Consider the following 25,423-nt stretch of genomic DNA (forward strand, 5'->3'; position numbering starts at 1 on the left):
AAAGCGGAGGGCTCTCAAAAATTCATAATTTCGTTGTTGTTTTTTATGTCCTTCTTTTAAGAAAGTCGTGCATCCGGCATCGGCATCCGTTTTCGATATGACATAAAAACGAAGAAATAAAATCAAATGATGGGGCAACCGACAACAGTTTGGAGAATTACTAAAGCGTAATTGACGACTTTTCTTTCTCGAATACGTCTTCCCATGTTTGACGCGGCAAGGACCGGAAACTGATGGCGCTGACGTCAAGGGTGGGAGGCCGCCCGCTGGCAACGTCATTCAGCTGCACACAATTTGCTCGGAGTCTGTGGAACTATTTTGCGTGTTGATTTTAAACATTAATATTCAACCACGCTTTTTAGTTCGATCAGGGCCCGCTTGCACGAAAGTTGAGGCTGCACCTCAGTGCTGCCTTCGGTATAGCTTTGCCAGCGCTAAAAGAAAGAGAAGCGTGGAGGACAGTACCTCGTGCAGAAAGCACAACCGAAGCTAGCACTGAGGAATATAGCCTCAATGTCTCGTGCAAGCGGGCCCTGGTTGAGTTCCAGCGTCTCCCTTCGAACGACATTTGTTCGCCCTCTTCCTCTGTGATGTGTTTTATCCCCAACTGTGCAAATAACAGACGACAAAAAATGGTGGTCAAAAGCCCTGAAAAACGCGCTGATGTTGATGTTGTGAAAAAAAAAAAAAGGGGGGGGGGGAGAGAATGGATTCATCACACGACGAATTCGGCTACTCCAATAAACATACCGCATCCTGAGAAGAAAAAAAAAAAAAAAAGAAAGAAAAAGAAAAAGTGGTGCACGTGTAACAACCCATGTACATCCTTTTTTTTGTCTGTATTATGTCCGTCCTTATCCCCCCTCCCCCCATGTAATGCCCCAAGGGGCCTTTGGGGTAAATTGAATAAATAAATAAGAAAGGTATAGGAAAAACACACACACACACATACATACACAAAACTGCCGCTTTCGCCTGTCATGCGCGGACGCACTAAAACAAACACAATATCGAGCAAGCGGTTAGCATAGTGCACAATGTCCTAGTAAATCGTATCCAATGCACTACGCGCGCAGAAACAAACAGCGTTGCGCGCGCGCGGTCACCGAACGCGCTCTTTGGCAGAGGCGAAAGCGAAAATAGATTTCGCGCTCACTGGCCGACCGGAATACCGCGTGGTCGTGACGTCATCGGCAACACATGTGACCTATACAGTGGACGATTTGCAGGAGAGTACGTGGTACGCGATATCCCAGAAAGAAATTGATGAGAATTCCAATTGGCGACCTGACGCAACTTTGCCAAGTGGAGCAGAGAGAAAGTTCAATGGGACATTGTGATCCCCACGGCGCACGTTCTTGTCATTGCGACCGAAAGACAGAAAATAAGGAAGTGAACACCCACACGAGAACGGCGCGGAGCAAAGCAATGGGAGGCGGTTCGTCGCTGCACCTTTGCCATTCTCATGCATGGAACCATACCTGGGTAAATTACTTGTAAAATGTAATGAAATTACATTACAGTCACTACGAAAACGTAATGACATGTAAAGTAGAGTAAAGTCATTACCGCGAGCTTAATTTGTCTTCTTGTCTTCTCTTCTATTTGTCTCTTCTACATGTCAGGGTGCGACGTATGACTAGGGCCTGACTTTTTCGGATTTTATTTTTGGCCAAATTCGGGGGGTAAATATCGGGTGATATTTTTCATTTGAAAATTCGGGTGTATTCGGGTTAAATCCCGTTACGGCATATTCTGTTGTCAGGAATTCGGGTGTATTCAGGTGAATTTTTTTTGTTTAATAAAAATTTGTCTTAACATGGCACTAATGTTTAGCAATGTTATCAAACTTTATTTTAATGCACGCTTATGAGTGTGCCACGCGACCCGGATGTTTTCGGGTAGATTCCGGTTAAACCCGAATTTTACAGATTTCGTTCGGGGGGTAAATATCGGGCGGATACGGGTTTAACCCTAAAAAGTCAGGCCCTACGTATGACGTATCGTTCCACAATGTAGAGACGAAGACGACACAATGTATCACGGCAAGAGGAAGACTGTCCGGAGGTTGGGGCCCGCAAACAATGATTATCCAATACTCACAAACCGTTCAACTGAACACTCGATTCTCTTGTAAAGCGTAGTGCGTAATGTCATTAAAATTACTGGCCAAATGTAATTAAATTACATCACCAATTACATAAGGTCAAAAGTAATGCATTACTGTAACTTCATTACAGTAATGACATTACTACCCAGGTATGGCTGGAACGCAATCTCAAATAAACGGAACAGAATCTCGCTCTGTGGAGGGGGACACCAGATTGCACTAAGAATGCGTCGAATATATAACGAAACCCTCTATGTTAACGTAGAGGGTTTCGTTATATATTCGACGCACTGTATGCGTTATATATTTACATTTACATTACATTTACATTATACTAAGAATGCGTCGTATATATAACGAAACCCTCTATGTTAACATAGAGGGTTTCGTTATATATTCGACGCACTGTATGCGTTATATATTTACATTTACATTACATTTACATTATACTAAGAATGCGTCGTATATATAACGAAACCCTCTATGTTAACATAGAGGGTTTCGTTATATATTCGACGCACTGTATGCGTTATATATTTACATTTACATTACATTTACATTATACTAAGAATGCGTCGTATATATAACGAAACCCTCTATGTTAACATAGAGGGTTTCGTTATATATACGACGCACTGTATGCGTTATATATTTACATTTACATTACATTTACATTTACATTATACTAAGAATGCGTCGTATATATAACGAAACCCTCTATGTTAACATAGAGGGTTTCGTTATATATTCGACGCACTGTATGCGTTATATATTTACATTTACATTACATTTACATTTACATTATACGAAGAATGCGTCGTATATATAACGAAACCCTCTATGTTAACATAGAGGGTTTCGTTATATATACGACGCACTGTATGCGTTATATATTTACATTTACATTACATTTACATTTACATTATACTAAGAATGCGTCGTATATATAACGAAACCCTCTATGTTAACATAGAGGGTTTCGTTATATATTCGACGCACTGTATGCGTTATATATTTACATTTACATTACATTTACATTTACATTATACTAAGAATGCGTCGTATATATAACGAAACCGTCGTAACGAATCGTTATATATTTATTTATTTTTATTTTTATTTCATTATATATTCGACGCATTGTTAGTATAATGTAAATGTAATGTAAATGTGATGTAATAAATATTCGATATATATTCGACGCTTTGTTAGTGCAACCTGGTGTGTCAGACACACCTGCTTTTTCGTTGCATGCGCTAAAGAGCGCTTAAAGTTCCTGCAGTTTACGATGTGTACAGCGCTTTACGATGTGCATGTCTTAATACAGGGTGTTCAAAATTAAGCTTTCTCTAGCACTTTATAAATAGGCGAACAAAAGAAAACTAGTGCTATTTTTTCTGTTCCTTGAGTAAGAAACAGGTGCTACATAATTAGCAGCGCCTGTTTCTTACACAAGTAGCGTAAAGTTATCATCCGGTTTCCTGTCATCGCTGTGGTTACGTAACGCTCGTGAAAGCTTAATTTTGAACACCCTGTATACTCAGCCTTGTTCTTTTTTATTTTTTTTTATTTGAGAAATATCGGTGCACCACACATTATTCTTGAGCCGCTGACATTCACCTGACCAAAAGCTAAATAAATGAACGAATGAATTTTTTTTTCAAATTTCCGTGTTAGCACCGCGAAGCAGCTGTGGCTTTGAGCGGCGTACAGATGTGGAGAGATGGAGAGAGGACAGTAGGAAGGAGTGAGGGACAGAGGGGGGGTTAGTATGCGTCCTGGGCCGACTTCAGGGGGAACTGTGCCGACATTCGTCCGCAAAGTCTTCGGAAAACCCAGGGTAAACCTCAGACAGGACAGTCTGTGACAGGATTCGAACCCGATTCTCGGCGTGGAAAGCGATCATCCTAACCACTACGCCACAAGAGCTGGTAAGTGAAAAAAACAAACAAAAAAAGAAACAGAAAGTTACACTTTAAAATGAGCATAGTTTGAACCTCTAGTGTAGTGTTCCAATAAGAAATCGACGCGTTACGTCCGTTGAACAAACTTCCCAAGTTTTGTTCAGAAGACAGACAGACAAACAAGCAAACAAATAAACAAACAAACAGCACTTTCGTCTAAAATTTGAACATGCTCGCGTTGCCAAGAGCATGAGCCCGATCTTCAACTTGCCATTGTCCGCCATAACGGTGATGGTGCTCCAGAAAGCGTTCCGTTGTCTGCCTCACAGAGGTGGGTAACGTCACGGCTGCTAACGCACTGGGGGAATGTGCGTACTGGGCCGACCTCTCTCCCCCTCCCTTCTTACTAATTTCTTTCTCCTCTACGTTTCTAATTTCTCATTTCATTTAATTCCTCACCCTCCCCATCCTTTCTCTTTTAATCACCCTTCTCCCTTTCCCCTTTCACAAAGGAGTGAAACTTGCCGCCTTGTCTGAGCGACCCAAAGAAAAGTTTGGCAACATATCGCACGAGGTAGCAAATAAAATACATTTAAAAAACAAGAATACGATGGGAGCAATTACAGCTTCTAGTCCCCCTAGATCCCAGTTATTCCTCATTTTAGTCCCCCGATCTCGAAATTGACTCTCCAGAGTCTCCAGCATTGGATTGTCGGCACAGTTCCCCCCGAAGTCGGCCCAGGACGCATACTGACTCCCTGTCCCCCACTTCTTTCTGCAGTGGTCACCTCATCTGTCCACGTCTGTACGCTGCTTATAGCCATAGTTGCCTCGGGGCGCTAACGGGGAAGAAGAAGACAAAAAAAGAAAACTTTCCAGCATTGATAATAATCCCGAGGCACGTGCAGGATTCGCTGTGTCCTTTATTCTAGATCAAATTGTATTCCGCAAACCTTACCCTACTTGACGGGACGACCGTAAATTCTCGTTCAATGTCTTCGTTGACAGGATTGAATTTGACAGCGAGTCGTTGATCTTCCGTGACCTTGCATTATCTCCCGTGGTCGCCTTATTATTGGGTTTTGCCGTTATATTCTCCGCTCGTTCATCATAATAAATCATGATGAAGATGCGATGAGAACATTCTCATCGCATCTTCAGTATGATTCAACATTCTCATCGCATCTTGAACTCGATATCTGCACAAAACCCCGTTTGCTCGCATTGTTTTAACTGCTCTTTTATAGCGAGGTAACGCAAGTAAGAGGACAACAACGCAGAATAGGAACAGAGCTGTTTGTTTGGACGCCGAGATCATTCAGAGAGAGAGGGAGAGAGAGAATAGTGTGTCTGTGCGGGAGACAAAACCAACACTTGCTGCTGAACGCAACTTGGTGTAGCAGGTGTCCAGTTGTAGAAACACAATAATCTAACTCTCTCTCTCTATACTTGAGTTATTAGTATTTTTGCCTAGCGTTTCTCCGTCTATGTATCTATGTTCACTTGGAAGCTCGAAGGTATGTCAATGACAGAACAAAGAAAAAAAAAGAGAGAAAGAAAGAAAGGAACATTCGTGACGACAACAGAAATAAAATTTAAGGCTACAGAACTTGTCCACGATGTTGGAAATAGGACTGAATGCGCCATTATAAACTTTCTTAGAAGCACGAAAATGACTTGCGCTGCATCCACTTTTAGTAGTTTCTTGAACATTTAGTACGAGCTATTTCTCTCCCGTTATTTCAAAGTTATTTCGTTTTTTTTTTTTAAATCAGCTTACGTTGGGAAAGTGTTTTGTTGGCAATGGGTCATTTCACGAAGTGACCTCGATGCCGCGTTATTTCCAGACCCACCCTGCTCTGCCTCAGTCGCATTGGAAGAAATGGAAGGTCTTTGTCTTCGTACCTCTTTTTTTTTTCTTTATTTGTTTCTCAGCCTCGCGTTGCTCACATCATAAACTTCCGGAAATTAAAACATCCACGGAACGAAACTCTGACACAGGTGACGTCACACCACATCTATTTTATATCACTTCCTCTACGAGCTACTCCGCAAAAGAGATGCGGACGCAAGAGAGAAAGAGATAAAAAAGCTCTCGTACAAGGTGAGCTCCGGAACCTCGATCGTAAATGCGGCTGCCAGACTTTTTTAGAGGTCACGCCGTCGCAGCAAGTTTATGCACACCGCCCGTGGGACTCGCTACGGGAAAATCAAGGATACTGGATATGCACTTACGTCAACGAAGTGTGATACGATGCGTTTCCTATACACGACGTCGGATGCTCTCTTAATAAAGATACGTTTCCGTTTTGAACTGGACAACAGACGTCACAGAAGTGGACGATAAGATACCGTAGTTCGATGACCGTATCAGAGGCAAAATCAGAGACACAATAATTGATCTCGTATGACGTACAATGTGTTCTCGAAGTTATACTGTAAAATTGTTACGACACAGCCCCACGGACCTTGGTTGTCTTTATAGACACGGAAAGAAGTCGTTTGAATATTAATTAAAGATGTCTATTCGGTTCAGGTTATTGTGTTTTTATTTCCTTCCTGTTACATCATATTCCTCAATCGGCTTTAACTTTGAATACACGTGGAGTTAAGAAGGGGAAAATGAGGCACGAATGCTATAAATACATGCTCAGCGACTTCTTCCTTTTTTTCTTCTTCTTTTTTTAGTGCCACAAAAACGGCATTTGAACTTCGCGAGTATGAACAGCGTGCCTCTACACTCTTAAAAATGAACTTCACCACATAGCACGCTCCTAGCCGACCACCATCCCGAATGACAACGTTTTCGGCCCTGGTTTGTTGAAAACGGGAGGAGGAGCCTATTTTGTGCCGTGCATAATCGGCACAAAATAGGCTCCTCCTCCCGTTTTCAACAAACCAGGGCCGAAAACGTTGTCATTCGGGATGGTGGTTGGCTAGGAGCGTGCTATGTGGTGAAGTTCATTTTTAAGAGTGTAGAGGTTTTTCCCCACTGCTAGAAGTAGTTCCGCGAAAGATATAATAATGTACCTCAAAGTCTCACGTTGTCCAGAAAGGGAAGCAGTGCTTTAAGGACGCAGTGTGTTGGTGACCACGGGCACAACATGCAGATTTTCTCTTACTTAGAGGCGCAGGGTCTAGTTTATTGAAAGCACCGTAAATGTAGCCTGAAAGTTTGCAGAGAGTGAAGAGAAATCGACTCTGGAAGTTACAAGCAATTGCAATGACGGGAGCTTTCTAAGCCAGCCTGCTGTATATACTCAGCTATACTTAGTAGTAGCTGAGGCAATGAAACAAAGAAGGACGAACTGCCTTGTAGCGGTCAGTTGGATCCTGCCACTCCATGATTTTCTGTCTCATATAAAACCATATGCAGTGTGCCCTGGAGTAGTGAGTTTCTTCACCCAGCCCATGTGTTTGTTGTTGTTTATTACATACTTACTTGAATTGAATAGTGCGTGTCCCTGTATTTCCTAGCGTGGCTTGGCACATTAATTAGTGGGTAGCTAGCTTGGTGTAAATTGTGGCACCTTTGACCGGAAATCGGAGAGTCTGGTTCATGGGCGTTCACAGGATTTTTTTCCAGGGGGGGGGGAAGTGCTCTCAGAAGGGGGCTAAGCGTGCAGCCCCCTCACCCTTTTCCTGGAGACGGACGCGGTGGTCTTTGCAAGTGTTCAGAGTCTTTTTTTTTTCTATGACATCTGAGAAAAATCATGAGCTACGAATAAAGAGAGCACGATTTTCACAAATGACCTTGAAGCTCCAGGGGAGGGGGGCACCCCCCCCCCCTTGGCCCCCTCTCGATACGCCCATGCTGGTTCGAATCACACTGCTGGCTGCTTTTTCATCAACTGCTATTATTTAATTGACTAATCCACGTAATTAACGCAGTATGCTGACCACGCATATTTTATAGCGAAAGCCACCGTTGAGTCAACTCTTGCAAGCATGGGCGCCCCCAGGATTTTTTCCGGGGGGGGGGGGGGCTCCCCTTGCCCCCCGTGACGGCGCCCACACTTGCAAGCCTAAATGCTGAAAGGTACCGACCGCGGAAACTACCTGGCTCTGCAACCTCTTACATATTGTAACATTGATCAAGAACACAAAACATGAGCGATGAGCATTGATGACGATAGCCAGTGAGAGTAAGCACCAAGTACGACGTAACAAGCTCGTGCGTCCGTTCAGAATGTATGCCTTGCCACCTCAACGGCATAACACCGATACTTACACTTTGGTTCCACTATGACGTGCTGTCTCGGCCCAGAGGCGGAGAGTTTTCATTTTCCCAGGGGGGGCAAGGGCGCACCGCAAAATAAGTACTCTGGCAGGGGTGGGGGATATGTTTATTAAGAAAAAAAAGAAAGGTAAGCCAGATGGATGTCGGCATGTTATTAAAAAAAAGTGAAAGGGGGAAGACAAAAAAGGAAAAGAGAAAAGAAAACAAAAAAAGAAGGAAAGAAAAGAAAAATGAAGAAATTCAGGCAATGTGTTGTGTCATCCTCTCTGTTCTTCGCCTCACCTTCTACTGTGATAATGAGTATGGTGGGCGGATACATATTTTACAAATTGCAAGATGCATTTTTGGGGTTGGTGCCTCTTCGCTCTTTTGACCCGGGCGCTCCGAGCCCCAAAAGTTGGTGTCAGTCTCTGACTTCCCGGGGGGGGGCGGCGCCCCCCCCTAGTTCTTGTTCCGGGGGGGCAAGGGCCCCCGCGCCCCCCCGCAGTCGGCGCCTATGTCTCGGCCGTTACAAATGCATTCCGTAGCACCAACATTGTTCAGGCATTGGTTACGTATATAACACCCAGGTTTGCATGTGGGGCGTCGATTTCTCACGTGCGTTGACAACCGATTTTGGTGGACGAAGAAATGACAGCACAGTGCCACGCCGCCTGAAACCGTGCCTCACCCAGTCGTGAGTGTCGTGAGTGGAGCAAAGCGAAGCGAAACAAAATGGCACAAAAGAGAACGCTGGCTCTGTCATTTTCAGCAGGGGGATCTGGCAAATTGGGAGACGGCTCGGATTCGAATTCCGTACTGTGTGGTTACAGTTACGTTGTGACAGGTGTTATTGCCAACATGTAGCTAAAGCTGAAAAACAGGAAAGAAATGCAGGGGGTGATGCCTAGAATTTTGGGGGTGTTAGGGGGTGTACACTCTAAATAGTTTTACACCTTAAAGGGTGTAAAAGAACATGTGCATGGCGCACACCTTTTAAGGTGTAACGGAACACCATCAAGAAATCAAGGGTGTAATTGTATGGAAGGGTGTAATGTAACCTGCAAACCATAGAAGAGGCAGCTGGAAATTATTACAGCTTCACTGCGAAAATATAGTGTTTCTAGCTTTTACAGAAGGCACATGCTTGGTACTTTGGAGTGTCATTGTGGCCTTAGCATCACTCTTCGATCACAGCCATGCAAAATATTCTTTAAAAAGTCAAGAATATACTTTTCTCACACTGAACTTGTAATACTTTCCAGGTATACTACTCAGCTGTACCCTGTGTGAAGCAAAAAAAGGACATTGCAGACACATGTTGCACAGCACACACATGTTATAGGTGCTTGATGTGGGTATATGCGGGCATCATACATATCAGACACAATCACAGAAACTGAATAGTTATGCTGTTATTAGGTTGACATTATGTCATGCAGCATACATATCCTACATTACGTAGGCATAAAGGTATTCAAACGTATCACTTAATACAGCTTTATCACATAGTAGTAATTTTATATTTTCCAGTCATCTAACCTTGAGGGGTTAGATGACAGTACCAAATGTTGAGTAACTGTGCATTTGGTCTTTATATCACAACTTGTACCACAAGCACTCCAACACTGCACAGGAAGAGGAATACATTTAGCCTGTGTAATGGAGCCTGTCCCACCTCCAAATACACCCTCTGTTGCACCCTCATCACACCCTCCTGACAATGTCTCATAAAAGGGTGTAATTCACCATAGTTACACCCTCGAAAATTTTCAAGCCAAGGTTCTAGGGTGTAAAATAGGTGTAATACATGAGAATACACCAATTTTACACCTTTAAAGGTGTGAAAATATTTAGAGTGTAGAGGGGTCTGGATAAGTCACTGCTAGTCGGCTCGCACTTCACGAGGGTACATTCCCACGGATCGCCCCCGAGCAGCATGCCACGGCACCGGCGTGCAAAACACTCGGAATGTTACAACATACACTACCAGGAGATACGACGCTTAGCCAATGTATTTCAAAAAGTGCACTTGTCTCAGGGACTTCTGACGATGAGTGACATATAGCCATAACGATCCTACGCGAAAATTATCCCTTTTGTGCATGTTACATCGTCGAAGTGATTCATTATCCATGTAAAACACTCGACCCAAACGCCTGAAACATTCATTAGAGTCCAACAACAACATCTGCGACGTCAAAACCCCGGAAGTGTCTGACCTGTCCCTCTGGCTTTATCGTCTCGTTCAATACTATACTTCCCTTCCATTGACGTGGAACTTTCTACGGGCATTATTGTCACCAACGATCGTCATCAGAACAAAAGGTGTGAGATCGCTACACATCTCACGCACAGAAGCAGCGTGCAGATCTCAGACAAATCGAACAATACGCAATGCAGAACACTCTCTCTCTGACGGGATGACGGACGACATCGGAGCAGCGGACGACGGAGGTCGGCCGTTCGAAGCATCGAACACTTTTACCTTCCGGCCAAGCCCGTCCTGTACGGAGAGGGGGAAGGACGAGGGGAAGAAGGAAATCCCCAAGAGGCGCGAGAGGTACTTAACCGGCGCACACTTACGAATGTTACCGCAACTGGTACAAGACGTGCGATCGTACAGTGCATAGAACACATCTCAGAGCAGACACACCGGAAAACCGCACGTGTTCTCTTTTTTAGCAGACGACTTCTGCTTGCCAGACAGAGACAGAGTTGAAAGCGTTGCGTGGGAAGTTTTCAAGTGGTCAAGTTCCCAAGTTTGGTGTTAAACGGACAACATGACAACGAGAAGGAGCAAAGTGTGTCTTGGTGTGTTTTCGGCGATTTGTGCGGCCGTTCTGTTTGTTGGAGTGCTGGGATATGTGTACTTCCCGTCAATTTTGAGGAGTCAAGTCGAACAGGTGAGCACAAACTTCCGTTTTCCTCACCTCTTTTTGTGCGTGTTCGTTATTTCGTTTTATGGAGCTCGTCTTTCGTCTTGTAGCTGACAATGAATAGATTCGGCTCGTATAAAAAATATAAAGAACCGCCGAAATTCGACTCCTATAAAATTTTTAATTTTTTTGACAAGCTTAGCATCATGAATGTATCACGAACACGTATAACGAATGTATCGATCTCCCTACTAGCCTCTGTGACGCTCTATGCCCTGAGGACACACAAAATAAATGATTCTAACAATACTCGTGAAAAACATAACATACACTCTAAATCTTTTCACACCTTTAAAGGTGTAATAGCGTGCATGGCGCACGCCTTTTTAGGTGTAATTTTGGTAACATCATAATGGAGCACGGTTTCGCACAAATTTTCTTTACTCGAGTGTTGTCTGTCCTCCAAAAATTCAGTCTTGCAACATCACAACATTGTTCAACAGTATTGTAGACACTTGCGCGTGCTCGATTATCGATAGTGATGCATATATGCATTAGCTCGTACCTACGATATCCAAGACATAATGAAAGCAAGATTTGCACCGACACTTGATCTTTAGTAATGCTTTCCGAATTTTGTTAAATATCATCCTGGAGATGCAATGTTACGCAACCAGATTGAATGTGCATAGCGCACACCTCTAAAGGTATGAAAAAGTTTACAGTGTACCGCAGTTATAGCACGCGAAGCATTCGGCACTTCGTTCGGTCTTGAAACTTCGTTCAATAAGTTAACTGCACCTGCGACGTAAATTGTAAAAGTTGGCCTATTTCGGATACCGCAACTTATTTGAGACCTGCACGATTCTTATAACTTGAGAATGTGTTGAATACCGTGCGTTCTGCCCCTCTGTGCGGGTAATTTGGCTTCGAACTGTGCAGAGGGATGCGACCACAGATGCAGAATGTCACAGAAACGCGTTCAAAGAGATTGAAACATATCAGTCGTGTGATAAAGCCAGAGTGCGTCTGGTTTCGAACCTGCAAGTGAGATAGCCCTCATGCCACACCGGCACAGGTTACCGACGAGTTGTCAAAGGACCTCACTCTCTTCACATTCTCTCCTACATGTTTTCTCGCACGCACTCACGCTTGCATGCACGCAACAGGACGAAGCACAAGCATCGGGTGAACATGATCGAAAGTAACTGTTCTGACGCTGGAACACAAAAACTGAAAAACAGAACATAAGCTACAAGGTGCCTCTGAACACAGAACAGTTGCCTTCTATGCCGTTTAAGAGGTTTGGACAGCTGAAACATCCATTATCTCTGTACGGATGTACTTCTGTATTGCACCAAGCTTTTATTGAATTTCTTTTATTGGTATTCTCATTAACCTCGTATATTGTCATACTGCCACGAACGTTAACAATCCGAAAACAGGGTTGGTGGCATGCTCACTGCACACATTAAACGAAATAAACACGTTGGTCATATGCAGATTTACTGCTTCTTACGTAGCTAGACAATCACATGCACATCACTTACGGGACGCTGTGAAATATGGCCAAGCCGACACTGTCATTCAAGCGCGTAACACCTGTCAACTGGGTCAGACAAGATTAGGTGAACCTGCAGCCAACAGGTGTTCCCAGGTTCTATACCGTGCCCGACAGGTACCTGCACTGTAAACTGAAAAACACCCTTATGGGTGTAAATCGCTTGTCCTATAATTGACTCCTCTTTTTACACCGTATGGTCTGGAACACCCTTTTTAGAGGGTGTATCCCGTGTAAAACGCCCTTTGAAAGGGTGCTTTTCCTTGAAAATGCCGTCTTTTGCACTCTTTATACACCTTTTTAGGAGGGTGTTTAACGATCTTACACCCTCCTAGAAGGGTGTTTAAAGGGTGCAAAGGAGGGCATTTTCAAAGAAAAGCGCCCTTTCCAGGGGTGGTTTACACGGAATACACCCTCTAAAAAGGGTGTTCCAGACCATGTACGGTGTAAAAAGAGGTGTCAGTTATAGGACAAGCCATTTACACCCATAAGGGTGCTTTCCAGTTTACAGTGTGTCGGTATACTGACGAGATAAGCCCTGTTTCCGTTCGGCCATCCACGAAGAATCCTCATTACTGAACATTTGAAGGCAACATGCGCATGGGTTAAAAAGACACTGACCACTTAAGCTTGTATTTGTTTATTGGCATCTTGCCAAAAGGTTATATAGACATATGACAAACGAGATGGCGTATATAGACGCAGGCAAGCTGGTGGATCATATCCACTATATAGAGCCTGAGCTTGGGAAGCGAAGAAACAAACAAGCAACCCACAAGACCCACAGGCAAGAGCTCAAACCAGCAATGGTTTATTAGATAAGGAAACAAACTTTAATATTCGTACGAACCCCAAAACCGAGTCGAGTTCCAAGCTTAGCAAAGGTTTATTTAGAATCTTGAGAAACAGGTCAAGCACATGACTCAGTAAATGTCTCCTTTGGTGTCACTGCTCTTTATGTCAGGCAACACTGCTTTGGGAACGCAGTGCATGCTTTCATAAATGAACTAACTCTAAAACTTTGCAAAAAATTAAAAGTAATTAGAAATTGATTGATTAATTGATTTAAAAATAAAAAATAAATACTAAGCAGGCAAGCGACTGGAGAATAACGACACTGTTACCACAAGAAATAAAAGAAATATAAACTTACACGTGATTTGATACACCTTGTGAACTAAAGCATGTTTTTTCCAAACGTTGAAGATAACTCCGCACATGGTCCTCATAAAGACACTTTACAAACATTGCCACGTTGTCATCCACGCAACAACAAAAAAATAATTCATCGTATCCTTCTGACCCCCGACGTTTTGCTCTTAGGCAGCTTTCTTGCACTTTACAGAAGGAAACGTAGTCGATGTTCGGCGTCATTGATCGATCGAGTTCGATCGATTGGACAAAATAAACGAATGCTTCTTGCGGGTTGTCACGCCTTCCCGTTGTGTTTGCACATCAGCGATGCACACGCGCCACGCCACACTGACGCCACGGAATAATGCCATCTAATTCTTCCGCCATCATTTCTTATTCCGCGCGTCTTTCCCCCGCTCACACAGCACGTCGGGCGTGCTATGTGTCGGATTATGATGGCATGTATTTGATATCCTGCAGATTAATACCATACCCTATACCCTGTGTGACTTTTCAGTTTTAGTTTTGTGTTCTTCCTTTCCTTTACTTTTCTTCTTTGTCTTCCCCTCTTCTTTTCTTCTTTTCCTTTTCTTTTCTTCCCCTCTTCTTTTCTTCTTTTTCTTTTCTTTTCTTCCCCTTTTCTCCTTTGCTTTCCTTCCCCTTTCTTTTCTTCTTTTTCTTTTCTTTTCTCTCCCTTTTCTCCTTTTCTTTCCTTCCCCTTTCTTTTCTTCATTCCGTTTCTTTTCTTTCCCCTTTTCTCATTTTTTCTTCTCCTTTTCTTTTCCTTTTTTCTTCCCAAATTTTCCTTTTTTTGGAATAGCAAGCCGACCTGGCTGACCTTTCCTTTCTTTTTTCTTAATAAACATATCCCCCCCCCCCTATACCTAATGTATAGGATGATGAACCTATACATGACGCTCTGAGAAACGAAATAAAATGTCGGGTGAATTAGGGTTTTGAGAAGGGATGTTGCTGATTTTATCTTCACAGTCCTGCAGAGGCGAGCTCTCAGTATAGCTGTGCGGTATCACTTTTTTTTCCCTATTTCCTTCCAATTCCTTCTACAAAGGGACAGTGTGCGTAGCAACTGGCGTATCAAGTCCTCACGTCATGCCCATTACATGAACACACCATCGTCAGCACCACATTTTCTATCCTCTTTCCAGCCTCGGTAGCTCAGTCGGCTTGCTGAGCTCAAGATCGCGGGTTCGATCCAGGCTGAGGACGGTAGCAATGCGGAGGAGGTAAACATTGCTTCACCGTGTGTCGGAGATTTCCGGTGCACAGCCGTCAAAAGAAATTATCGAAATTGTCGATATTATGCGCAGTCCTACCCTGATTCAAAGCATATCACCACGCTATTGGCTGACACACCTTACGTGTTTCTATCCTGTGCGGGGATTTCTTGCCGTCCATCCTCATTATTGGTTAAGGAGTTCTGTTCCTTTTATAACAATACGTGTAGTTTCAGCGATATTGGTTACCTCAGGAATTTGTGACTATTAAAGCAATAGCTCTATATGGGGTGAACCGCTGAGTAGGTTTGTCCGTGGCTTAGCAGGGCGACGTGTCATCCCCACATGATTGCCAAACCGCGTTTGCAGCATGCTGACTACAATAACAATGCAAGAAAAAAATTACAGAACATTATAAGTCTATCAATCAACATTTAATAGCATTCAAAAAAGTTTTACTGCCAACGATGGCTCTGTAAAGCTACCGCACTGAAACGCTTTTGGCACAATAACCAAAGATGCGTCAGATTTTCTTAACGCATCATGATCACGACTTTTACGAGTTCACATCGTTGTTATAGCATGTGCATGTTCATTTTACATGAACAAGTTGATCATTTTAAAACTCTGTCATTGTTCCACTTAACACTGATTGGCACGTAGTGATAGACGCTTTGGAAAAATGAAATAATCAACTCAATTTTCTTTACCGTAAAGGAACGTGACATACTCACCGGAAAACAACATAGTCAGTTTTCGTACCAATTACGGAAACATCTTTGTAAAGAGTTCAAGCGGCATTTTCGAATTTCTTAATTGAGACGGTGGTCATGAATGATGAATTCATTTAGAGAGTATAGAGGAGCACGTCTTTTTTATGACTTTTTTTTTATGTATCAGTCAATCAATCAATTAACGACGGGACAACCTGTCCGAAGAAATTTATCCGTCTTGGTTAATTCGATGACAACATCAAGGTGATGGCTGTTCCATAGTGCAGAAGTGTAAGTCATGGGCAGGGTATACCTGCTAACGAGGGATATTATTTTTCTTTCATTTATAAAATTTATTTTTCTTTTCCGAGTTGATGTATGCCAAGAGAGAAACAGGCAAATCGAAGGTTTAAAGTTTGCTTAATAACATTTTAACGAGTTCCACTAGTCGTTGTACTGCAGAAAAGCGTACAGTATAGCTTCTGGGTGCATGCTACGTAGGTAATTTCAGTGCAACACATTTTGTTCGTCATTCCGGAATGACCTACACTGGCGAGTGTAACACCGGTGTATAGCTCTCACTTCTTCCCTTGAGTTTATCATCCCGCCATGCCTTGGCTCTCCTCCAGGGTCATTTTATGGTGAACTAGTACACCATAGTCAATCGAAGCATCTACATTGTATTAATCGAATCCACGTGCAAAGTGACGATGACGACGCTGCTTCTCATTACCCCGCCTCTATTTACGGCATTTCCGTTCCCGCTTTTTAGAGACTTCCTCCTTCTGGTAATCCCTGAGGGAAATTTGTGCTCCTAAACTATATCGCCTGTTACTTTAATAATGGCACTCTCGCAAAATAAGGATAACTCTTTAGGGGATTCTACAGCACGTGGCATGCAAATGGCACAAACTCTCCCTGTAACGATATTGCTATCCCAGAACCCACCTTATCAGTGACGTCCCTTTCTGTATAGGGAGTACAGCGCGCCCTGCTCAGTAGCTCAGTCTGTAACGTGTTGGCTTGCTGAGCTCAAGATCGCGGGTTCGAACCCGACTAAGGACGGTAGCAATGTGGGGAGGTAAACATAGGGTGCCTGAATAGCTCCCTCTGTGAGCGAGCTAGACTAAGGCTATAGCTATGGCTTGATGACGCCTTCAACTGGTATCTCATGCCACTTCTCATTCTTGTGTTCTAAGATAGATGGTGTAGTTTAGAGGGAATGACATGCGACGTGACACAAAATGTACCTTAGCGTTTTGACTAGTAAAAAATCTCTTAAATAGTACAACGGAAAGGGTTTGCCTTGAGCACCAAGTATAGAACTTCCACAAAGTTTGGTTTTTCGAATGGAACTTCTCCTCTCATTTCCTTGCTGTCCATAACTCTTGATGCAGCCATTGTCCTGAACTACTTCATTTCCTGCCTTAAAAATAAATAAATAAATAAATTATAATAATAAAAAACGAAACAAGAAACCGAAAGTCGTTCATATATTCTTTTTCATCAAAGTAAAATACCGGACATGTTGGTATTGATCTCGCATGATGAACTATAGCACTGTCGTCTTGTCGTATCTTCTCTCTGTCCCGTTCCCACACTCTTAGAAATGAACTTCACCGCATAGCACGCTCCTAGCCAGTCATAATCTCGAAGGATATCGTTATCTGCCCTGATTTGTTCAAATCGGGAGGCGTGCGCCTTTTTTGTGACACTTACGCTGTTCATAATTGTCACAAAAAAGTCGTTCGCCCCCCGCTTCAACAAATCAGGGCATATAACGATATCATTCGAGATGATGGTTGGCTAGGAGCGTGCTATGCGGTGAAGTTCATTTCGAAGAGTGCCGTCCTACACTGTTAAAACAGAACTTCACCACATAGCATGCTTCTAGCCAACCATCATGCCGAATGATATCATTCTGTGTCACGATATGTTCAAAACAGGGGGGAGGCGCCTATCTGGGACAAGATAATCTGTCCCAGATAGGCGCCTCCTCCCATTTTCATCAAATCAATGCACAGAATGATATCATTCGGAATGATGGTTGGCTAGGAGCGTGCTATGTGGTGAAGTTCTGTTTTAACAGTGTAGTTCATCAAGCAAGATCTATCCCTTTTCATTCTTTTCGGTACGTATCATAGGGATTCGTTCATGTATTCATTTAATACACCAACGAAAATGAAGGCAAAGCCACCTGAAGGGAAAGGTCCGTTTCCAAAAATCGGCACCGACATTCGTGTGTGTGTGTGTGAGCGACAATCTCGAGTCACGCATCAAAAATTCCGAGATGCCCCTTTCTTACAGGAAATATGTGACGCAACCAATCTTTATCTTTCACCTTCTGCCATCCACGCCATCAGATAATCCACATCTTTTTCGGATCACGCAGAATAAGGTCAATTCTTCGTTGATTAGCTTATATAGACTGTGATGTAACGGAGACCTTTCCTGCTTGATCGCACAAAGCGAGATCCAACTGACAACCAGTCAAGACCTTGCCCTTGCTTCTTAACGGGGGTTCCGCAAATAGAAACAAGCCAGCCGTACAGGAACGAGTGCACGTCTGACTGGCAGCTTCTTGAATGAGCGTCTGGTATGCATAGCTCCAGTGGTCGACATTCATCGTAGTAGGGTAGCGTAGTCTGCTAGGGGGGGTTGCACGGTAGGAAGTAGCACGACCGAACAAGCGGGCCGTCGTGACCCAGCAGCGAAGACCAGCCTCAGGGCGTCGTCGTCGTCGTTGAGATCGCTATCCTTGCATGATGGAATCGGGGGCGACCGGCTTCACATATTGGGCGTATTCAGGATTTCGGTTCGAGGGTTATATGCCAAGCGTTGTATGAGGATGTTTAACTATATACGAAGAATGATGAAAGAAGGAAGTCACTGAAAAGGTTAGCCAGCTGCGGGACTCGAACACACATCTTCTGTATTACCGGTCCGGGGGTTCGAGCAGTGGCGTATATAGGGTGTGGCATGTGTGGACAGGTGCCATGGGCGCCAGATGAACAGGGGCGCCATTATGTGGTCGGGTGTGAATGTGCCAGGTCGGGCACTCAACCTGGCACATTCATAAATGATCTAAAGCACCCGCCATTAGAGAGGTTGTAGTGTGAAACCTAGTGCGGACCACACGAAAACTCGTCCCCAAGGACACCATGTTAACCATGTTGCCATGGGCGCAGGTAGCTCTAGATACGCCACTGGGTTCGAGTCCTGCAGCTGGCTAACCTTTTGAGTGACTTCCCAAGCAGCACAATGCACTGAAAGTCGAGTGCAATAGGGGTGGACAGTATGTGTCTTATCAATGATCTTTAAGTTCACGAGTCTGTTCAAGGCCTTCCACCTACCCGTTCACCCCTATTGCACTCGACTTTCAGTACATTGTGCTGCTTGGGTTCCTTCTTTTTATTGTTCTTAGGCAATTGAGGCTTGCGTGTTGTCCTTCCTTCTGTGTTCCAGCCTCAGAACATCAATTTGCGTCGTGCAAACTATACGAGCTCCAGGAGAGCAAAAGTCCCATTGCATATATTGAGAGAACTAACTTTAGCCCTTGCATTGTCGATGATTTCGATGCTGGCGACGTGATTATACAGGGTGTTCAAAATTAAGCTTTCACGAGCGCTACGCAAACACAGCGATGACGGGAAACCGGATGATAACTTTACGCTACGTGTCTAAGAAACAGGTGCTGCTAATTAAGTAGCACCTGTTTCTTACTCAAGGAACAGAAAAATAGCACCAGTTTTCTTTTGTTCGCCTATTTATAAAGTGCTAGTGAAAGCTTAATTTTGAACACCCTGTAGATGGTCTACCTTTGAGCACCACCGCATACTTTGTTTGCGCCTTTTCTTCGGTTTTCCCGCACGCGTCCTCGTCAAACGCGCTTCTAGGAGGCGCTGTTGATATTCCCCTGACCTTAGTCATTGCGCGCACTAATACCAGCAGGTTTCTCTCCAATCTTTGGCAAAGTCTCAACACATGCGTGATCTTAGTTTCTTCGTGCTGCCAAAAGAGAATAGGTGAAAAGAATACATAAACGGGGAGCGAGCGCTTCCACTTCAAGTATACTATAAGGCAATGTTGCTCAGTGACCACGCGCCACGTGACCACATAATTATTTCTAATTAGTTAGAGACACCTGACACAGTCTATGAACTTTACCAGGCTGACTTCTCAACTGTTTCGTTAAAACCGAAGCATTCAAACAAAAAATATTTCGGTTCGGGATCGTCTCTTGCAGTGGCATTGTAGCCAGGTACTTTTTTCTGTTGGAGCTGGGACCTTCGGGGGAGTTGGATGTGGATGTGGATGTGCTTAAAAAGCCGGAGAGGGCTGAAGACCCCCACATCGCTACGCTCCTGGTCTCCATGGTGACGACCCATGTTTCTATAGTTCACTCGAGGTTAAAGAATAGAACGGTTCAGTTGGCGGTTTGTAGTACTTATCTGACATGGAATCTGTATTTTAGGACCGCATTCTAGGCATGTGTCGTCGAGTTCCCCGTTCCTGTTAGTTTCTTGCGAGTCAGTTCACTTTTAGGGGATGTAGCCTGTCACGTACAGCTCGGTGACTGGGAGGGGCGATGTCTTTCTATTTTTACCTTTTCATCTTTACAGTTTTCTTTCTCCTTTCATTCATTTTCCTTTGTGGGAGTAGCAGAATTCGTCAGGTGACCAATTCAATATCTTCCGTTTTTTTTTCTTCTGTAATCAAACTCAAACTCAAAGTACTTATCTCGATCTTATTTCGTAGTTTTCTGATTTTTTTTGAACAGGTAATTTCGTTTCTTTCTTTTTCTTTTTTTTTTACCAACTCGCGTGACGTAGTGATTAAGATGGTCGCCTTCCATGCCGAAACTGGGAGGTGACGCATGTTCGAATCTCAGCACCGGCTGTGTGCTGAGGTTTTCCTTGGGGAAGGTTTTTCTTGGTTTTCCTGCAGTCGGCAGACTTTCCAGGCGAATATCGGCACAGTTCCCCCTGAAGTCGGCCCACAACGTATACTAACCCCCCCCCCCTGTCCCCCACTCCTTCCTGCTGTCCTCTCTCCATCTGTCCACGTCTGTACGCCGTTCGTAGCCACAGTTGCTTCGCGGCGCTAACGTTGCGGAATTGAAAAAAAATTCTTTTTCATTTATTGAAACCTTAAGGGCCCTTTCTGGGAGCGCTACCGACGGTGGGCTGTCAGGAACCCTAAGTTGGCAACATTCAAACACTGTCATTAATTACTCCAGTGATATGGCCAAGTATGCATTGAGCAAGTCGCATTTATTAACTCTAGTAGTATATCATTTACCGTCCGTTTACTTGTACGCCCATGAGAAATAAACAGATAAGGAATGCTTCATATGTGCGTAGTTAGGCCCTCGTTATAACGAAGTCAACGGGAACGCAAAATAATATAATATAATTCGATATAAGAGGCCATTCGATAAAAGCCAGAGTGCCACACAAACAGTACAATCGGAAATGTGCGGAAACACCGCGAACCTTAAAAGGTGTTCAAGCAAACAAGCAAAACTTGGAGGAGAGTACCTTGGTAGCCTTTTAAGTTTTATGAAAGAGAGAGAGAGAGAGAGGTTTCACTAAAACCTCCGTTTGGGCTTGTTGGTGACAGAACTGCACGACTTAAAAGCGCTAAAAGGATGAAACACAAACACGCATAACACCGAGAGCTCGGTGTTGTGTGTGTTTGTGTTTCATCCTTTTAGCTCTCTTAAGTCATGCAGAGAGAGAGAGGGAGAGAGAGAGAGAGAAAGAAAAGAAAAAGTTGTGTTTTCCGTGCGAGCTCCCGCCGGCTCGCCCTTCGCACTAAGCGCTGTCGTCTGCATGCATTTCGGTAGGGCCTTCGTGACACTTCGAATAAGCCGATTAACTCGAAGTCAGCAATTTCGTTATAACCGGGTTTGCTCTATATAACGAAGACTAACGATTGCTGGCTCTGACTCGCTGAGTCTCACGAACACAGCCCCACGCAAACAAATAAAGTAAACGAAACAAATGTTGGCCTTGCGGAGCAGTTTCTCCTTGGCGTATATGTTCGGATTAACCGGGATTCCTGGATTAGTTCCATAATCGTACGTCTGCTTCAGGCGCAACACCTACACAACGCAAAATACGGCTAACTACACCACAAGGCAAAGTGTCGCCTAACTACAACATCAACACATTATCCGTCACGCCACCGTATTGATCAAAGCACACACACACACACACACGATGATGCCAATAGCAGAGCAAAGTGCAGTCACAGCACAAAATTAGTACTTAGTTTACCGCCCCACGTGTACGGCCAAATCCCACTAATTACTTTCTCCTGTTGGTGTCAGCCTTAGAGAGGTTATCGCGCATCCATGGGATCAACGACCCATCGGGCAACATTGGGCAACAAAAGGGGGCGGAATCTTGCTTCTTGTTTGCGCAAAGTTGCCTCTCCTGTATTTGAGTTAGATGGGGCTTATAGCGTCGGTTGTGGATTTCCGAGTCTAAAAATGTCCTGTTTCACAAACGAGAGTTATTTTCGCACATTATATACCTATTAAAAGATTATGGGGTTACAGGAATAGCATTGTTCTTTTTCAGTTGTTGAGTTTCGGGGCGTTTTGCCTTCTTTTACGCAGGAAGGGTCGTAATGATTTGAGGCGAGTCTAGTGAGTTTGTTCGTTCAGTGTGAACTATGTTTAGGTCTCATAAAAGAGAGACGTGTTTAAATACTCGAGATATCGTGATACGGAGTGGATCTGGTGGATCTGAGAGAAACGTTATTATTGGTCATCCAATAGTATTTCAGGGGATATCGACAGGAAGCGATCTGAGGGAGGAAAACCTACAAATTTCCTTTTGCGCAGTAAATTCGCCTTCAGGGAACTGCTGCTTCACTTGTTGCTCAAATTTCATATACACTTGAAATTATGTTATATTTACATACAAGCAAATATTGTAACGAGTTCCAAGGACTGCAATCGAAGAAGATGCTGTGAGTCCTAAGTTGACGAACGGTGAATGTTAAGTTCACGCCTACACTCTTAAAAATGAACTTCACCTCATACCACGCTCCTATCCAACCACCATCTTTTCGTGACAATTATGACCAGCATAAGTGTCACAAAAAAGGAGTACGCCTCCAGTTCCCATCAGATCAGGTCAGATAACGATATCATTCGAGATGGTGGTTGGGTAAGGACGTGCAATGCGGTGAAGTTCATTTTTAAGAATGTAGATGTCGTGTTTGTCCTTATTGTTCATTCAGGCTCTGGAATTTACCTTATTATCAAATAGCGTACTAGTACGTTATGCAAATCAGCTACAATCTACATTATGTAACCGATAAAAATAATTTATCACATACGCAATACATCTTATTATACCGTTTATGCAAATACAATTTACGCAAATACAATTCACGCAATTCCAGATTATTATACAATTATTACGCATGTTATAAATTCTTTACATGAGCACAGATCAAACAATCTTAAGCAACTAAAAATGCGTGAACTGCTGAGCTTGACAATAATGAGCCCTGCCCTCGAAGCTCTTTTGACCTTTTTGGACACCATCGGATTTCGAATGTTATTGTGAAGGGGCTCATTATTTTTAATTCTGCACATCACCACCAGCAATGAGGTAGAGTATCGGCCCTGGCGATGAAACTCCCCGCCCATCATCTCAAAATTTAAGTTGCCGCTGTTTAATATCAAAAGATGGCGATCACCATATACCTGCGAGCACAACATGCATGCATCACACAGGTCTGCACTCTTAAAAAATGAACTTCACCGCATAGCACGCTCCTAGCCAAACGGGAGGCGTACGCCTTTTTTTTTGTAACTATTATGAACAGCATAAGTGTCACAAAAAAGACGTACACCTCCCGTTTGCAACAAATCAGTGCGGATAACGATATCATTAGAGGTGATGTTTCGCTAGGAGCGTGCTATGCGGTGAAGCTCATTTTTAAGAGTGTGTGAAATGCACAGCTACACGAAAACACAGCGCATGATACCCAAAGAACATTATCTGTCGAAATATGGGTACATATTGACACACCAGCGGGTTAAGCCCGGGTTAAGAGCGGGTTAAGAGCGGGGTAAGAAGTCCCGCTCGTTGCTGGTATCCAAGGTCGTGCTGGAGACTGGCAGGTGGTGGGTTCGAACCTTACCACCGGCTGTGCTGTCTGAGGTTTTCCCTGGGTTTTCCCAAGACTTTCACGGACGGATGTCCACACAGTTCCCCCCTAAAGTCGGCCTAGGACGCATACTAACCCCCCAGTTTCCCACTCCTTCTTGCTGTCCTCTTTCCATCTGTCCACATCTGTACGCGGCTCATAGCCACAGTTGCTTCGCTGCGCTAACACGGAATCAACAACAACATATTGCTCTGACGCTTTTGCTTGGATCCGCCCTCACCGGACCTTTGGACATTCCACTTTTCTTCATATAGCATCCGAAAACTATGTTACGAGTTTCATTCATTTTTCTCCCACTATAAGGATTTTCAATAAACGATACACTAGCGCTGGGTACAACACAACAGCCATGACAAGATTTGTTTCCAAGATGCAAAGTAACTTCAAGGTCATTTTCCTTTCTCACGAGGCCTTGAAATCTCCCGAACCTATAACCTATACTCCGGAACGTTTCCCCGAGTTTTTCTCTGAGACATTTTTTTGTTTTTAAATCATGCGCAAACACTTGGGCGCCCGTATAATATTACCGAGATAACGTACAAGATATTTCTCTGTTTTTTCTTGGCAGTCTTCTCTGCATGACTTCTCGCGCTGAGCACACTTGGTCTAGCATACTAATCGGGCGGAAATGTCAGCTCCGGCTTCAGTAACGTTCGCCAATATGTCGTGTTTTCCATCGCGAGATCTTTCCTTACACGCCTTCGTTTGCATAACAACATCAGGTAAGATTTCCTAACGTTTATCTCGGTGGGCATCGCTTCTCGTGCTACACTGCAAACGAGTTAGATAAGGACCAATACCTGGCCTTCATAATACTAAGTAGCAACCTTCATTAGTAAGACGGAAAAAACCTCAGGTTTGGAGACGCCGCCGATATCTCGAACTGGAGACTATCCCCTAGCGTACGTTAATATAAATAAGTGTCACAAAAAATCGTACGTCTACTGAAGTACTGCTTTAAAGGTACACTCTTAGAAATGTACTTCACCGCATAGCATGCTCCTAGCCAACCAACACCTCGAATTATATCGTTATCTGAAAACATCAGGGCACACAGCGTGCTATGCGGTGAAGTGCTGTTTTTAGAGTGTACACTCTTAAAAACGACATAGCACGCTCCTAGCCAACCATGATCTCGTATGATATCGTTATCTGATTTGTTCTAAATCAGATAACGATATCATACGAGGTTATGGCTGGCTAGGAGCGTGCTATGTCGTTTTTAAGAGTGTACACTCTAAAAACAGCACTTCACCGCATATCACGCTGTGTGCCAACCGTTACCAAGAATGATTAGGGTTATTGTTTCTGATTCGAAGAGACAGAGAGAGAGGGGGCATACGCCTTCTTGTGGCAATTTTCATATATCCAAATTGCCACAAAAGGGCGTACGCCCACCTCTCTCTTGGAATCAGAAGCGATAACCCTATCATTCGTGGCACTGGTTGGCGCACAGCGCGCTATGCGGTGAAGAT

General features: G+C 43.8%; 1 protein-coding gene across 2 annotated transcripts in view; it reads left to right on the plus strand.

Annotated features, from left to right (window-relative positions):
- Positions 1–25,423, plus strand: part of LOC135394877 (lysosome membrane protein 2-like) — a 76,535-nt gene that overhangs the window by 12,366 nt on the left and 38,746 nt on the right. The window contains exon 1 of one of the 2 annotated variants that reach the window (XM_064625917.1): positions 10,672–11,139. The exons of the other annotated variant lie outside the window; for it this stretch is intronic. Within the exon in view, the coding sequence (XP_064481987.1) occupies positions 11,017–11,139 (123 nt within the window). The 5' untranslated portion in view covers positions 10,672–11,016. Of the gene's footprint in view, positions 1–10,671; positions 11,140–25,423 lie in introns of those variants that run through there. 2 annotated transcript variants of the gene reach the window in all.

This window comes from Ornithodoros turicata, chromosome 5 (genome assembly GCF_037126465.1).
Source record: "Ornithodoros turicata isolate Travis chromosome 5, ASM3712646v1, whole genome shotgun sequence".
NCBI classification, from domain to species: domain Eukaryota; kingdom Metazoa; phylum Arthropoda; class Arachnida; order Ixodida; family Argasidae; genus Ornithodoros; species Ornithodoros turicata.